The sequence below is a fragment of the Electrona antarctica genome, assembly GCF_951216825.1.
Source record: "Electrona antarctica genome assembly, chromosome: 21".
NCBI classification, from domain to species: Eukaryota; Metazoa; Chordata; class Actinopteri; order Myctophiformes; family Myctophidae; genus Electrona; species Electrona antarctica.
Window position 1 is genome coordinate 34572973 of NC_136802.1, and position 13876 is coordinate 34586848.

The 13876-nt window shown below is 45.6% G+C and overlaps 1 protein-coding gene across 1 annotated transcript in view; it reads right to left on the reverse strand.

Moving 5' to 3' along the window:
* ablim2 (actin binding LIM protein family, member 2) overlaps positions 1 to 13876 on the reverse strand; it is a gene marked incomplete at its 5' end in the record, with an annotated part of 75056 nt that overhangs the window by 25780 nt on the left and 35400 nt on the right. The window contains 4 exons of the mRNA XM_079491348.1: positions 2469 to 2576; positions 7824 to 7907; positions 9675 to 10025; positions 11509 to 11626. Coding sequence (XP_079347474.1) covers positions 2469 to 2576; positions 7824 to 7907; positions 9675 to 10025; positions 11509 to 11626 — 661 coding nt within the window. The remainder of the gene's footprint in view (positions 1 to 2468; positions 2577 to 7823; positions 7908 to 9674; positions 10026 to 11508; positions 11627 to 13876) is intronic.

Consider the following 13876-nt stretch of genomic DNA (forward strand, 5'->3'; position numbering starts at 1 on the left):
CATTTTTGTTTGACTGTGACATGTCAGGAAATTCATCACTCTCTCTGGTATATTATTCATGCAAGAGCACATGTGCAAAATATATCAATTCCGTTTAGTTTTTTTGGAAATGACAAGTTATTTTGACGCAGAACCATAAAGGGAAAATTCATTAATACGTTTAAAAACAGATTAAAACACCAGAGCCTTGTCTAGTACGATACTTAATTGTTCATCATTATCAAGGCACCGAATCAAATAATTTACAACTGCATTGAGAGCGAACAATGAGCGTGAGGGCCAGAAAATCCAGCATCGCACACAAAATAATTAGCATAATAGCAGCAAAATAAAAGTTGAATTACTGAGTTGATTGATAATGTGATTAATGGGGCCAGTATGTCTGTGTTAAAAGCTCATTCTAAAGTGCTTGAACCACTTAAACCTTACAATATACACTTTGTTGATCGCTAATCAACATCCACCCAATATCTGAATATCTCTGCCGAAAATAGCCGATGTACAAGCTCACAATGCGTCACAAAGGGCTCCACGAGGAGTTTACAGGTCTGCAATCTCTCGAGAACAGATTCCGAGCTGCCCTACTGAATCTGTCAGCAGGGCCATTCAGAGCGTGTATACACATTGTTGTTAGTGGGAATGAAAACATAGGCGCCCCGCAGGAAGAGGGACCAAATGGGCCAATACATCCTGTTATCCGCTGCGGGTCCATTTGGTGTTGAAATGACACTGAGGCTTGTAGACGTTTTGCATATTTTTGTACTGTAGATGGTTCAAGTGGTTAACTCCAGTGGACCCAGACAGGGGCCTTCGTTCATCAGAGATGCTTAGCAACAACTGTCCCACATTACTACCCCCACCCCCACCCCCCCCCCCCCCCCCCCCCGCATCAGAAACATGAGTCATGAGAAGCAGAAACACATGTGGGTCATTTCGTCTTTTTCGTCTCTTTTATATACGTAGTGCTGCCTGCCAGCCATGTGAAAGCGAATCCATATGAGAGTGCGCGCGTGCGTGCGTGCGTGCGTGCGTGCGTGCGTGCGTGCGTGCGTGCGTGCGTGCGTGCGGACCATGATGAGGAAAGCCCATTAAAGTGGATAATCGCTGGCTTTGTTTTTTGTCTTTTTTTGCTTTTTTTTTGCGATTCCGCCGCTCAAGTCAGGGGACAGGGTTTTTTGTTTCTTCCCTCCCCTCCCCTCCCCTCCCCTCCTCTCTCCACAAACTCTGCAATTAAACGTTGTAATTGTTCGATGGGAACAATGTGTGAGAGAGAGAGAGAGAGAGAGAGAAAGAGAGAGAGAGAGAGAGAGAGAGAGGGATTCCTCAGCGCAGGAAGTCTGGAGATAATGAACGATGTGCTGTTTAGCGTCAACCGCTGTCACGGCGCATCGGGGGAATTTCGCGAGACGCGATGTAATTGCGCAGATGTCGATGGCCGTCCTGGGAGGGGTTGCGGAATATTGGATTTGAAATCTGGAGCTGTGCGTGCACGGCACTAACAATTTGCATATTGAACGGTAGATGCGGCGAAGAAAAAAAACGACACAGAAGGAAACCTCTTATCGCATCGCTCCACAGCCTGGGAGTGCCTGTTGCACAACACTCGATGTTGCGCAACAGTGGGACGTCATCGAAAATGTTCCCCCCCCTGTTTAGCCGACGAGACTGAAAATCTTAAAACGTTAATCACTCTTGATCTAAATCATAACGTCTAATTCTAAGCAGTATTAGACGGCTGTATTAGACGGCCCACCGTGGTCCCATCGCTAGTCACGGTAGATTTAATCATACCTCCCGTTGTTGTCGATCAACTCTAGAGTTTTTTGGCTACATCTAGCTGCTACAGCCACATCCGGGATAACATCCGGTCCGTTGGTAAAAGTGCTCCGCTGCTATAAATCGCTGGGCACTATGATTTTTTAATGGATTCAATAACCCCGGGTGTCACGACACACAAAAGATAGCGGTTGATAGAAGGGGCAAAAACCTTTGGTCTTTTTATCTACTCAGGCGTTTATGAGCACCCCAGACAGTGTTTAAGTTTGCTCGATTGAGTATTCAGGAATTATCGTCTATATTCGATTGCATTCAGTTCACTGAAAGGCACGCAATATAAAGACAAATATATAACACATGACACCGGACTTTCCAGGCATTTTGGGAAACCATCATGTTCTTCTGAGGTTTTATCCCATATCCTTCTCGCAGGGACTTGGAAAGACGCCATTATGGCACAATAGCAAACAATAACAACAACAGGGTTATCCAAAAAAAACTTCATCCTCGTCGGATCCTATCCTAGTAGTATACCCACAACCACTGCAAACTCAACTGGCCCCAGATCAGTGTTTAGAAAGGGTTATAAGGATGCAGAGCGTATATAGTGGTGGAAGAGAGTTTCGGCGTAAAGGTCGTCCGGAGGAGAGCCATGCGGCGACATCGGGGGGGGGGGGGGGGATCAAGCCTACCTGGTATGTGGAAGTGCCGTGGCGCGGCCACGTACGTGCCAGAGGAGGAGGGGGATTTGCCATCGGAATACGTGGATAGGCTGGGGGTACTCCGACCACTTTCACTACCTTCCAGTGTGGAAGAGAGGAGGAGGTTTGGGGGGTGGAGAGAGAGAGAGAGAGAGAGAGAGAGAGCCATGGGGAGGTTGAGGGGAGGATGGGTTTGGAGAGATAGATAAGAGGGGTGTTGGGGGAGGCAAAAAGTCAGAGTTAGGCAAATAACTATGAAGCTTTAATTGTTCCTGTAAGTAGTGCAGGTGACTCGACAGTCCAGACATCCGTTTTGAGATTATTTCCATTTGATTATTGGACTAATGGCGTTGTGTTGATCCCATTGAGGACTGAGGCCGATTCTAAAAAACGCCTTCTAAATCCTGACCTGAGTTTTCTGAAAAACTTACCCATCAGGACAGGAACCCCTTCGGGGGGGTTTTGTACAGAATATAGCAACATAACATTTTTGAAATTTTTGAATACAATATTTGAAGTTTTGCAGAAAACTTAGGTCAGTATTTAGAAGGCTTTAGAATGCTAGCTCTTTCCAGTATTTCCCTCTACGCTAAATCTCTTAATAATCAATGTCAGTGAATGATCCAATTCAGTTTGTGGCGCCAAATGACACCGCTGCCCAGCTGTCAAAAAGGGTTTTGTTTCTGAACAGTGAAGTCACCGACACCTTACAGGCCAGAGCCACTAAACGCTAAAGTTTAGCGGCTAAACACATCAAGAGCTCTGAGGACAGAGCAGAGACAGAGACAGAGAGATAGTGTGTGTGAGTGAGAGTGAGTAAGTGAGTGAGACAGACTGTTAGTTAATTGAGCGCGCGCACACGCACACGCACACGCACACGCACACGCACACACACACACACACACACACACAGACACACACACGTCCGTCCTCTCTGAGTGCTCCAGAGAGGAACAATAGGCAGAGGAGATCTGGATGGTGGGAGGTGATGTCACTGACACACAACACCGCATAACACACACACACACACAGTGTTGTTAGTGCACGACACGCCTGTGTCTGGGGGAGAGATCCTTTGCGCACACGCGCACGCACACACACACACACACACACACACACACACACACACACACACACACACACACACACACACACACACACACACACACACACACACACACACACACACACACACACACACACACACACACACACACACACACACACACACGCACGCACACGCACACGCGCACAGACACACGCACAGTTGCACAAAGTGTTGTTAGTGCAGAACCAAGTGCATATGGCATGTGAGGGACATCTGGAATCGAGGTTAAGAGCTGACAGGGGGCTTGCGGAAGTTGGCTGAGACACCGTTCTTAAATCATAATTGAAATATCCGCCAACACGAGAATATAAAGTAATCACAAGATGTACTGCAGATCTATGGACAGAGAGAGGCGTGCCTAAGGATTAGATGAGATGAATGTGCGTTGAATACATGTCTGTAAAGTAAGTACCCCGGCTTGCCTTGCGTCGCCACGTGTACTGTACACACATGTGTCACTAATATGCATACTGTCTTTTGTGTGTGTTTGCTATCTGAGTTCTTGTAGAAGCTTTTAGGAGCGAGGGCTCCCCGGGCGGCGGGTTGCATGATGGAACCAAGCGGCTCTCTTTTCACACTGCGTCGGGGAGGCGGCGGGCGGCGCCGAGGTCCAGAGATGAAGAGGCAAGACGCGGGGAGGCGGGCGGCGCCGAGGTCCAGAGATGAAGAGGCACGACGCGGCCCAGCGTGCGTTTACATGCCACTGGCAACCAGAAAGCGTGCCAAATTCAGTGGTGGAAAGTAACTAAGTACTTATACTTAAGTACTGTACTTAAGTACAATTTTGAGGTAGTATTTCCAATTTCCAATACTTTTACTTCTACTCCACTACTCAGAGACAAAATTTGTACTTTTACTCCACTACAATTATTTGAAAACCTTAGTTACTAGTTACTTTTTTTAAGTTTAGAAAACACACATTAACCACTTCAACCCTATACATTTCAGCCATTTGAAAATAGCCGATCTACAAGCTCACAATGCGTCGCAACGTGACGCATTGTGAGCTTGTAGATCGGCTATTTTCAATAGATTTTGTACACATGTTGAACTTGTGAAATGGCACATTCTGCACAATGAGTACTTTTAGCACTTTAAGTACATTTTGATGCCGATACTTTTCAATTCCGTACTTTCACTTGTAACAAAGTACTTCTAAATTGCAGTATCGGTACTTTTACTTAAGTAAAACAACTGAGTACTTTTTTCCACCACTGAACCAAATTACAAGCCTTGCGTGGGCCGCTCCGCCTTTTCCTTCCAACCGTTTCCACCCGCACGGCTTTCATCCCCGTCAGACCTCGGAGAACATTGTGACTCTTGCAAACCGCCGCCGAGGAGCCTTGGAACCGCCGCGTGTCGGTGACTCTCAGCGTGCCATGCGCTGGAGCGCTGCCGCCTCGCTTTGGCCTCACTCAGACCTTTACTGCATTGCTGTATGCTTGTTGGATGAATGTTGTGTAGTGTCATGGCCGCCCCAATGCATTTTCAATGGGAGTCACATGGTTTGACACAACATTTGTGTTGTATGAGGGGGAGGGGCGCAGTCGAAACACAGCCGAAAGCCATACAACAGCTTGTAGTCCAAAATGTGGACTACAAACCATGTGACTTCCATTGGAAATGCGTTGGGGCGGCCATGACACTACACAACATTCATCCAACAAGCATACAGCAATGCAGTAAAGGTCTGATTGAGGCCTTTCTGTTCTAGCTCTCTTTTCCTTCCCTCTCTCCCAGTGGTGAGAAGTAATTAGTACAATTTTGAGGTTTTTTTTTGTACTTTACTTGAGTATTTCCATTTTCCAATACTTTTACGTCTACTCCACTACATCACAGATCCAAATATTGCTCCACTACATTTATTTGACCACTTTAGTTACTAGTTACTTTTGTACTTTTACTAAAGTACATTTTGAACTTTTACTTGTAACAGAGTATTTCTATATCGCAGAATTGATACTTTGAGTACTTTCTCAAACACTGCCTCTCTCCTTCCCTTGGCTGTCTCTCTCTCTCTCTCTCTCTCTCTCTCTCTCTCTCTCCCTCCCCCCGCTGTGGCTCTCCCACCAGTGCGCGCTACAGTACGGGCCAAATGTAAAGCAATCTCATCTGTCCCCCACCACCCCCCACCCCCCTCCACCCCCCACACACTCCCCCCTACATCTCCTAACTGCCTCAACATCTGTCCTTAAAGACCAACATTCATCTGTTCACGAGTCTTTGAGTTAGACACAGTGATGAGTTGTCGGCCACGAGTGTTCCATTTTGTACAAGGAGAAGAAAATAAATTACAGAAGGCCACAAGGCATTTTTCTTAACCACGTAAACCTGATATACTTGGGTTTGACTGAGGAGGTCCCTCAGGGGGTCTGTACTTTGCCCCCTTCTTTTATCCCTACCAAAAATAGCCGATCCACAAGCTCACAATGTTCACATTGTGCTCTGAATGACCCTTGGCTCTTGTTACATCTGGGTGAAAGTCAAACCTTCGGATACATATCAGACTATTGTTTGTGGTCTGGCTGTGTGCGCTGCTGTGTGGATTTTTTCCCCTTGTTTTTTTTGCGAAGGATCACGTTGTCTAACTCCTCGCTCTCTTATCTCTTTGGCTCATGCTTACGGTACAATATCTCCATCTGTGTCCATTATTTAGTCACTGGAGACTTTTTAAAGCGCTTGTTTGTTGATTAAAAAAATACAAATATAAAAACACTGTGTGGGAGTAGTTACCGTATGTGATTCTGTCAAAAACCTGCACAATTTCCCACACCTTGCCAAAAGAAACGCATAATTGTAGCCTATTCATTTTGTCAATCTTCTCTTCGCTATAAAGTGTCAACCTGTGTTCTCACCCAAATTCACTTGACGGACAAAAGCACTTTGACACCAAAGGGGGGGGGGGGGGGGGTTAAGGGTCAACGGACAACAGACAAAAGGCATCATTCAAGGAATTGACAATGAAGAAAAACAAGAGGTCGAGTGCAGGCAAACAATTAGTTTGACACATCGATCTAAAAACACACGAGCACACAAAGAAATCCTCACCGCCTTTTCTTTGACAACGGCCATACGTGAACAGAAATGCAAACAGGTGCACGTGATCTCGTCGTCACGTGCCCCGTCATGCACGGTTATACGACCTCGCCCACAATAAGGACACAAGGAAAACAGCGCAGGCAGAAATCAAGCATGTATATAAAGAAGGAGAGGAGAGAGATATTCTACGCCCTGTAGCATGCGTACAGTACATATGTAGATGTACTGGGAGTTCAAACTGGAGCCAGAAGTTCCATGGAATGCATTGAAGCCAATGATTGTTGGCTGGGCCAGCTTATGAATAAACATTTTTTTTTTTTTGTTATGATTGCGACCGTTGCCAGATAATCAGAGCTAGGGAGAATGAAAGAAGACATGTTATTTTCAGATGTCTTGTTTTTTCAATGTGAACAATATATAAATGTATCGAGGCAATCTAAATAGATAAATACCCAGACGACATTTTGGACTGGGCAGGATTTGCTCTGGCAGATTCATCAGGTTGTCAGGCTTAACCCATTTTGGGCGGGAACCCCTTTTGGTGTTAGCATTATGTTATGCTTTAGCTATTGAAAAATAGCAGATCTACAAGCTCGTAGCGCGCCACCGAGTGGCGCGCTACGAGCTTGTAGGTCTGCTATTTTTGAAAAATCGAAGAACCACTGACATAGAAACATAGCTTTTTCCGAAAACTGTCAGGATGTAGAAGACATTTTTAGAATCTGATCTCAGGTCAAAATGGGTTGAGACTGCCCAGTCAAAAATGTACGCAGTGATACCATACAGTAACTACATGTATGTAGTGAGGTATCATTTTTTTGGTTTGGGGTCCCAGGGAGACACCTAATGTGTCTTTTGGGTCCCAGCTGAAAAAGTGTGCATGGGAACCAATGACTTCTCTTAAGGGATAGTCTTGTCCACTCCGCTTTCATCGACTTCAAAATGCATTCCATCAATCCTATACGCCTCCACTTGTGCAATCACATCTTTGTAATCACATCTTTCCAACTCCTTCTTTGCATAATCCTTGGCAGAAGTTAGGAACTGGCGTGGTCCTAGAATTGAACTTTAGGTGCACGCCACGAGACCTGAGACAAAGTATATATATATACCACAACGACTGACAGCCATTCCAGTGTGAGAGGTAGAGACACAGATATAAGAGTACAGAAGTAGAGGATGCTAGGTGTGTTTTTTACCGTTAGCCTTATGAGGAGGAGGTAAATTGAGATGCAGGGATCTCCTATGTGCTTTAGGATTGGACAAGGGGTCCTGTTTGAGCCCTGGGGTCAGTAGTAGGGGGGAGCGGGGGGGGAGACAAGGTGCAAAGTGAGGCGGTTGGATATCAAACAATTCATGTCAGCGGTTCTCAAAACCTTTGTGATTACAAGGACCCCCCCCCCAGAGTTACAGACGTCCATTTGGAGCGCCCCGAAGGACCAAAGAGGGTCCTTGGACAGTACTTGCATAACCGCTGCTTCATGTGAAGGGATATCCCCCAGACCAGCCTCGGACAAGACCGGTAGAATTCTACTTTGTTTTAATTCTTTGATTTGTATCTTCTCTGTCAGTCTCGGTCGACCACCTGCTATTTCCAATACATGCACACGTTTAAAATATAAAAAGTTGGTGTTGTGAAATGTGCTGTATTGTTCAATAAAGAGCTGTTTTAAGACCATCTGTCTGAATGTCCCCCCCGAGTCTGAACAGCACCGCTACATTTATTGAAGAACACTCACTCTCACACGTTTTGCTTATTGAACAATAAAGCATATTCCAGAGAGAGACAAGCGGCCCAATTCGATGGTTTTAACATCTAAAGCCTGAGGTTCATATTTTATTTTATTGGGGGTGGGGGTGAACTGAGACTGATAGAGATCATAACAAAACAACTGGAGGTTGTCCCCCTCACAAAGGGACATGGGTGTAAGATCATACGATGAATCTGTCAGTGGTGTCGTGCTGGGTGTGTATACATATTTCTGATAGACGGGGGGGGTGATGATGTTAGTCCAATGTCTCTAAACACAATAAACGCTCATCAAGTGATCAAACATCAGTTAATAGTATTAGCCCAAAAACAGCACACCCAGGCCAAGCGCTCTGGTTCCCATTATGAGTTACAGACGGGCCCCGCGGCAAAGGCAACGACCTGAAAACACCCCGGAGCAAAAGTTTTTTTATTATTATTATTTTTGAGTGGTGCAACCACTCCATTACGGAGTGTTGTGTGTCCCTGGGTCCGTCCCTGGGTCTGTCCCTGGGTCTGTCCGAGCATGAAAATAGCGTTTGGTTGGTTTTCACAACCCCCACACGGTAACTCATTTCTTGACCACTCCGGACGTGGGGCGGCTCGCCGGAACCGGGCCGGCACCCTGGGCACGTTCCTGTGGGTCTGGAAGTTCCGGGGACCCCCACACAGAGTTGCACCACTCACTTCACACAGGTGTGATTTTTTTTTCCTTTTTCCGTAAGCAGTTAACTCTGTGTTCAGTCACAGCAACCCACATGCCATGTGGAGGTTCCCTGCCAACCCAGGGGAAGGTCCCTCTCTACTCACACACAGCACGCCACACGACAAGCCTCCGGTCCCGAGCAAAAACACAGAGCGGACAAAAGTGTCATGCTGCCATTACGTGAGAACCAATCCCGCCTCCACTTCTACTTTGCTTTCAAACGAAAGTTAACCTTTGAGTCAAAGGTTAACCCATTTTGGTGTTAGCATTATGTTATGCTTTAGCTATTGAAAAATAGCAGATCTACAAGCTCGTAGCGCGCCACCGAGTGGCTTGTAGGTCTGCTATTTTTTTTAAATCGAAAAACGACTGACATAGAAACATAGCTTTTTCAGAAAACTGTCAGGATGTAGAAGACATTTTTAGAATCTGATCTCAGGTCAAAATGGGTTAACTTTGGTTCGGTCATTTTCACTACTTCGCTTTGTCAGCATAGTGAACAGTTCGTGGAGAAAGGATGGGTTTTCAACCGAGTCAGCTCATAAATAGCGCTCTACATTTTGGACTCGGTTCTTTTCCCCCGCGATGTAATACCTCGGAAGTACGGGATGTAGTTGTGCTGCTGGAGCATGGCGAGGGTGGTGGGGTTGAGCTGTAGGGACAGGTCGCCCGGCGGCAACGGGGAGCACTTGCCGCTACAGCCGCCGGCGGCGGTGGCGGCGCCTTTGGCACCGCCACCCGCGGCGGCGGGGAGGGAGGACGAGTTCCGGGCCCAGGCGGGGCCGGGGTCCACGCCTCCCGTGAAGGTGGGAGGGAGGGGGAGGGTGCTGGAGTCACGGGCTGGATTCACCGCTCCCGTGGTCGTGGGAGGGAGGGGGAGGGAGCTGGAGTTGGAGTTGCGGGGGGGTCGGCCGCAGACGACTTTGACCGCCGTCTCTGCCCGTCCTTTCACAGCAAAACTCTGATTTAGTCGTGTAGTCTTTTTTTGAGTACAATTTCTATTTAGTTTTATGGTCACATTTTAGTCAGCTGATTTTTTTAGTGTAGTTTTAGTCGACAAAATATCGTGAGGTTTTGGTCGACTAAATGTGCGGTTGATTTTGTCGGCAAAATTTTTTATTTTGGTGGGCGTAATGGCCAAATTATACACTTGCTTGCGTGCTGAAAATAGCCGATCTACGCGTTGTGAGCTTGTAGATCTGCTATTTTGCAATGCATGCAACCACCCACTAAAAAAAAGTCTAGTTTTTATTTGTTGATGAAATTGTCAGTATGTTTAGTCTTAGTTTTAGTCATCATAGCTTAGGTTTTATTTAGTTTTCGTCAGTAAAAAAGGTAGTCGATGAACATTTTGTGTCATAGTTTTAGTCGACAAAGTCAATACTAATCCTATGTGGCCAAACAACGCTGAGTTCTTCTACGGTCAGGTTAATTTGGTATTCAGTTGACCACGTACCCCAAAACCACTGACCGTGTTCAAGTGGAACCAACAATCATTATGCTGGCATGGGGACCATCAGATAAATATTAGGCCGTGTGCATGTACCACCAAAGCATTTTCATCTATATCTTCAGCTGATAAGCTTTTCTAAGACGCTCATTCCAACGAACCCAAAATAGAAAACATCCCAACTCTAAGTAAAAAAAAAACAGTCTTTATAGATTGTATAGACATGACTCGTTCATCCACTGGTTCCCGGGAGTGTATTTTCTCTATGGAGAATAACGTTGGGTTTCATAAAATCGTGTCATTGTACGATACGATATAGTCAGTGTGAGTCAAATTTAACTAATTTGGCGGCATCAGTCACATTAGCGATTTCCCCACAGTCTGTCGATTCTTCAAGTCGGGACCGTTTGTTTTATTTTTGAAATAAGTGCGATGTAAGAGAAGCCTATGGGAATTCAGAATGGGGAAAAAAACGTTGCCCGTGTAGGATGTGTAAATTATGTCAGGCTTTGGTGCTTCTGAGTTGATGATAGTCAGTTTTCAATTCCATATATAATAATAATAATTATTATTATTATTATTATTATTATAATAATAATAATAATTATAATAATAATAGTAGTAATCATAATAGACCGTTTTCAATTTCACAGGGTAGCAGCCAGTATACTCTGTGTCGAGGGACTTATTATTTTCAAACTCATTTTGCATTTATTTCAAGGACTGTGTATGCTGCGTGTAACAAGGCAAAGAGAATAGGAGGGGAATTCACAAGATGCTGTCAGGGGGAAAAAAAGTTGGAACTTGGAAATAAGGCAAGAACTTAAATTGCTTGAACATGGACAAGACAGAAATACATGATTTAAAACGAAAACAGAACATGAGCGTATTTCGATTTTTTGGCACGCAAATGATACAGTGGGCACGGTAACAATTCATGAATGTGACGTGTGTGTGTGTGTGTGTGTGTGTGTGTACCTGCACGGCTGTAGTTCTGGGGGGAGCGGGAGGGGGTGTAGCGGCCGTAGCCCCCCAGGGAGCTGTTGGAGCTGGGGCTGGAGGGCCTGCGCTGGCGGGGCGACTTCTCTCCATCACCCTGCACACACACACACGCACGCACGCACGCACGCACGCACGCACGCACGCACGCACGCACGCACGCACGCACGCACACACACACACACACACACACACACACACACACACACACACACACACACACACACACACACACACACACACACACACACACACACACACACACACACACACACACACACACACACACACACACACACACACACACACGCACACACGCACGCACACACACGCAGGGACACAGTGAATACAGCAGATAAAGGGCCCAATACATTCATTATTTACGTCTCGCAATGAAAGCGGACGATCTACGCGACGCGTCGCTCGGGCAGCGATGGTTCTCAAACTTTATCACGGCCTAAGTCCTCCTATAGGGAGACTGCCAGAAAGAGGAAATCTAAATTGTTCGAAAGTTTTTCCGAACATTTCCAAAGTAGCAGTAAAAGTGACATGCTGTGAGCTTGTAAATCTGCTATATTCGAATGGCCAAAGTATAAGAGATGGTTAAAATTATTGGGATTCTACATTAACTACTTTTGTTGCTTCTTCCTCGTCATAGTTACTTCTATTTCCAGTACGATTCCAAAATAAAACATGGCTTGAATGATCGCATTGCAAGTACAAACAAAAAAATACTCTTATTTTGAAATGTGTGCCCGTTTTGAGAGGAAATAGGTGGCTATGGAACCCCGGCGTCGTGAGGCTTGACGCCTCACTGTTGACGGTGTCGGATGCGTAAATAAAAACAACTCGTCTCGACTTTTGCAATTTGCATCTGTTGTCGTTCGTTGCATATGGAATATGGAACTTTCATACTTTTATGGAGCAATAGATGAACTGCTACTTGGGAGTTTATAGCCTTGGGGACAGCATGCGTTTTGTTTTCAATACAAAATGGTGAGTTGAGTTCTTAAGAACAGAACTGCCTGCATTGCCAAATCTCGCAAAGACACCCGGCTTTACAACATGGCTCGATCACAATCGAATATCATAACGCTTGCTTTGGTGGGCCCGAAATAAAAAAAAGACTAGTACAGAATTACGTATAGTAGTAGCATTATTGAGTTGTCATCGGAGGAGGAGGTCGGAGGAGGCGGAGGATAAGGAACTTGGATAAGGACAACAACAACGCGCATGCAGGTATTTAGCATTGCATACTGTTCTGATGATGGGCCACCCTAACTTGTTATACTGTATTTTATACAGTATGTAATATAACGTTGAGCCGCTGTGCCAACTGAACTGCAAATGCCTACTGTAGTTGTGTGTTGTGAGCCGGCGGGCCCCTGTGTAAACTGCTGCTGCAAATGTTATTGATTGACTGATTGGAAATTGTATTCAGTTTGTAGAATGGGTACAGTTCAAACGAAAGGAGCCTACACGGGTCAATACAAAATCTGACTGCTACGAGTATAAAACAGAAACAGAAAAAGACTTGTTACTTCAGGGTCCTCCATTTTCAATTCATCAGAACATTTAAAGACATAAAAACGTCTATATGCCTACTCTATTGTGTTCTGATGGGTGGGCTGGCCGTTGGTTGTGCTAAAAAAAGGCTAAAAAACTAATTTTGCGCGTGCATGTGCGTGCACGTGCATGCTCGCGTGCACGCACCCGAGCTCCGGCACCTAATAATTTAGAAATGAAGCACTGCTCGGGACCCCCTGGAACCCCCCAAGGACCCCTGGAACCCCCCAAGGACCCCTGGGTTGAGAACCAATGGCTCAGCGACATGTGGACTTTTCGACACAGGTTTGTAGAGATTATTTTCCACGCGACACGCTACCAAGTGCTGTATAAATCAGTGTGTTGCATGTTCGAATGGACATTATCGGGGAAAGAATGCAGGAGGCAAACTGCATCCATCTGCACCGGCGATGCTAACATCACACCGATGCCTTTTTAAGGAGGGGAATCAATCACTTTATCCTATGCATATAAATACACATAATATGTATTAAAAAAAACAAATATAACCCAACATCGCTACGATGTGCAACATGTGCAAAACATTATTTATCACATACTCTGCACTGCATGTATTTATTTAGCTCCATGGGTGATATGAGGAGGAGCGATACAAGGACAGAGAGGGTGATAGGAGCCACAGGAGCTGATAACGGTTATCAGCCCTACTACGGCTGTTATCAGCCATATAGGGCGATAAGAGCATCTTGCTGAATTCATGAGCCGACTCCTTCCTCACAACACCCGGGGAATCCCAGTGTGCTCGACTCTTACCGATTTA